The sequence below is a fragment of the Nannizzia gypsea genome, genomic scaffold, assembly GCF_000150975.2.
Source record: "Nannizzia gypsea CBS 118893 supercont1.4 genomic scaffold, whole genome shotgun sequence".
Lineage (NCBI taxonomy): Eukaryota > Fungi > Ascomycota > Eurotiomycetes > Onygenales > Arthrodermataceae > Nannizzia > Nannizzia gypsea.
The window spans coordinates 1,317,746-1,321,316 of NW_003345198.1; the positions used below are offsets into that span (position 1 = coordinate 1,317,746).

The following is a 3,571-nucleotide window of genomic DNA, read 5'->3' on the forward strand; positions in this document are numbered from 1 at the left end:
TCCAGAATGACATTGAAATGGGTTTACCATTCTAACTAAAGTCCCACAATTCTCGAACCATATGTCCGGGCTCTGTATCCTCCTCTCTTCCCTCCAGTCCGCGATCAGTAAATATTCTCTTAGGAATCTGAAACTCGACCACGGGAGCCTTCTTAAATGCCTTCTCCTCCTTACCTAGCTCCGTACTTAGCAGGGCTTGGTAGGAAAGGTCTAGGAAGTCCTCAACGTTATAATGCTGCTTGGTGAACTGTTCGGATATAATCCTCGCCAAAGCCGCTGTGTTTGGATGATAGTGGGACTGCAAGGTCTCAATCTCCCACAGACTGCTCTCAATAGCGTTTGTAAGGGTCGGGTTGGGCTCATACGCATCGAACGGATCATCCATGCCCTCTTCCTCTATCTCCTCGTAAAGCGATGGATCATGCTTCTTCAGATCCCGATGAATCATAAATGTGCATGTTGGATGGGACCTGAGCATGTTATATATCCACGGCACTATCACGACGATAGCAGCAGGTGGTGCATTCAACGCCAGTCGCGAAAGACGCTTTATAAAGCTCGCTACAAGCGTAGCGGGAAGATGCGAAGAAGCAAGGAAGGTATCCATTAACCTGAAGAAACGAGATCGATGCTTGGAGTGAAGCACATCCCTGTCCAGTAGGGAATATAGCTTTGTGTAGAATTGCGGATAATCCAGGTTCTTCTCCTGAATGAGGTAGAAGAGGCCCGATAGCGAAAGCAAGGAAGTTGATCCGCCTTCGTTGTAGCAGTCTGTTAAGAAGTCCATTAGGAGTTCTGGCTTTGCGAACCAGGGTACGACGACATGCGACATTATGCGAAGGAGGTGTTTGCGTTGAGATTTGGTCATTTGGTTACGTAGTACGGCGAGCCAGGCCGTTTGCACGCGGATTTTGAAAGAGTTCTCAGAGGTGAAGGGGCCTTTGTTCTTTTGGCTTATCTTCGAGGTGTCGGTGTAGGTGTTTTCAAATCGTTCTTGGAGGTTTGTTGGTTCGCCGATGTTTGAGAGCAGGTCAACTATGTTGTCAAGAGTTTCTGCATCTCTTTCTTCGGATATATATGTCCTGTTTATGCATGTCAGTGTGCGGACTGAATAATTGTTATCCATGGGGGTAGAAACGTACGCAAGTCGTAGGACGGTGTAGACTGTGATATCGTGGTACTTTTGGTAAAAGTTGTCCATGAAATGCGCCCTAACCTTGTCGTTGCCTGGCATAATCACAGCGGCCAGTATATCATTAAAATAGCCACCAGACCATACATTGATGTCTGATCCAGTATAATGAGCCACTTGTTCTTTAATCAATTGCATAGACAAGCTTAGAGCGGTAATCTATCAAATTCCACTATACGTTAGCATAACATTTAACCATGGAATGCAATATATACCAGACATACCTGCTGAGAGGGTTCTCCGTCCCTCAATATCCTAAGCAAAGCTACCTTGTACTCCTGGTATCTCTCCTTCAACCACGCGACAAGGATGGTCTCTGGCTCGGATGCGCTCTTCGACGGATTCAATTGTCCACCAGCCAACAACCGACAGAAGACTCTGCAAAGAGAAACCGTAACAGATTTTTTGCCAGCCTTATCCGTACCTGCATCATCAAGTTTCGAGAGCAAAGTGACGATATTGTTGTAATATTTCCGGGATTCAGCAATCTGGTCCTCGAGCTCTTGTATATGTTCCGTCTCCAGCTTGCCGTTCTCTCCCTCAACCGCTCTCCGCTTCAATGACCGACGAATAGACTCTGAATCACTCTTCTTCCTCTTCTTCGAGCTTTTCAGCTCGCCATTAACCACAGGCGACATCGTTGACGGCGCCCTTTTTCCTTTTATATCTTTATCCCCCTTCAACAATCTTTTTCTCTCTTATCGTACTTTAATCTTTTTTTTATGTCGCTTTTTCACCAGCCAGACACGCACTAGTCCCCATACGGCTAGCGTCCTGAATCACCCGAACTTCATCTTTCAAACTGCAATCAAAACCTCATCCATCACAGGTCACAGTCCATCACCACATCAACCACCTCAACGTACAACTACAATGGCGTCACGGTTGGCTAAGAGCGCCATCGGTAAGTGAACCCGCCGCCTCACACCCTCGGCCTCAGCCGCCATTGACCCTCCCACGACACTAATCGCCCTCTTTCCCAGGCGCCGCTCGTATCCGTCCATCGGTTCTTCCACGATCTGTCCCAGCCCTCACCAGCGTCACTCCGGCGCGATATGCCTCCAACGTCCCCTCCGAGGACCCCAAGAGCAAGGCCCAGTCCATCGTCGATGCTCTGCCCGGCAACTCGCTGATTTCCAAGACCGCAATTCTCTCCGGTGCTGCTGGTCTGTCCATTGCCGCTATCAGCAACGAACTGTACATCTTGAACGAGGAGTCTGTCGTTGCTTTCTGTCTGCTCAGTGTGTTCTACGCTGCTTTCAAAGCTTGGTGGACCAGGATACAAGGAGTGGGCTGCTACTCAGATCCAGAAGCAGAAGGATATTCTTAACTCTGCTCGTGCGGACCACACCAATGCCGTTAAGCAGAGAATTGAGAACGTCAAGCCCTTGAGCGGTGTCGTTGATGTCACTAAGCAGCTCTTCGAGGTCTCTAAGGTACGAATTTGGTTAGGAATTGATGGATTTCGACTTGTTTTTTGATGGAAGTGGGTCGGTTTTGTATTTTTGCTCTTTGCTAACGTTTGGTGATGTTGATAGGAATCCGCTCGCTTGGAGGCTCAGGCTTTCGAGTTGGAGCAGCGAACTGCTCTTGCCGCTGAGGCCAAGAAGGTTCTCGAGTCCTGGGTTTCCTACGAGAGCCAGGTCAAGCAGCGTGAACAGCGCGAGTTGGCCGAGTCCGTCATTGCCAAGATCCAGAAGGAGTTGCAGAACCCCAAGATGCTGCAGCAAGTTCTGCAGCAATCCGTTGCTGACGTTGAGAGTAAGTTAGCTCTTATATGTATCCTTTTTACTTGTACTATTTTACTAATGCTGTTTGCTATAGGAATTGTTTCCTCCAAGGCTCAATAGATGGGATATGCTTACCTTTTGCCCGCTCAGGCCTAGTTGTCGGCAGTATCATTTGTCAATTTAGTGTATAAAATCAAATAGAAGAGTCGCAATTCTGTGCCATATATTTTAACATTTTCTACGTTTTTACTCGGTTCTTTTCTCAACATCTTTGATCTTCGTGGTAATATCATAAAGGGTAATAGATATGGATTAATAAGAATATATAGCTACATGCTTCATCGTGCTTGAGATCGGGTATAAAAATGACAACCAAAGATAACAAAACAAACGTAATATTCATACCCTTTTTTTTTTTTTTTTTTTGTATTTTTCATTTTCTTCTGTGGTGCTCACGCTGCTCAGACGGCTGAGCAGCCGCCTGCCTCTGACGCCTGGGGAAAGGCGCAGGGGGAAGGGGCCTAGCGGTACGGGCGGAGGAGCTGAGATGGGGTAATTGCCCGTTCTTCTCTGGGCGGGAGGCGGCGGACAAAGGCCTCAGTCAGGGAGGGCTTCAAATGGGAGGACGGGCACAGGATAGACAAGACGG

General features: G+C 47.7%; 2 protein-coding genes across 2 annotated transcripts; one reads left to right on the forward strand and one right to left on the reverse strand.

Moving 5' to 3' along the window:
* Positions 1–31: 31 nt before the first annotated feature.
* On the reverse strand, positions 32–1,830 carry MGYG_05158 (nucleolar complex protein 4; the record flags this gene model as incomplete). The annotated part of the gene is made up of 3 exons (XM_003172518.1): positions 32–1,082; positions 1,143–1,351; positions 1,417–1,830. The coding sequence occupies 3 exons, from the start codon at positions 1,828–1,830 to the stop codon at positions 32–34; spliced, it is 1,674 nt and encodes a 557-aa protein (XP_003172566.1).
* A 235-nt stretch (positions 1,831–2,065) lies between these two features.
* On the forward strand, positions 2,066–3,042 carry MGYG_05159 (ATP synthase subunit 4; the record flags this gene model as incomplete). Its single annotated transcript, XM_003172519.1, has 5 exons — positions 2,066–2,096; positions 2,176–2,433; positions 2,471–2,628; positions 2,731–2,953; positions 3,017–3,042. 5 exons carry the CDS (start codon positions 2,066–2,068, stop codon positions 3,040–3,042), a joined length of 696 nt encoding a protein of 231 aa, XP_003172567.1.
* Positions 3,043–3,571: the final 529 nt, after the last annotated feature.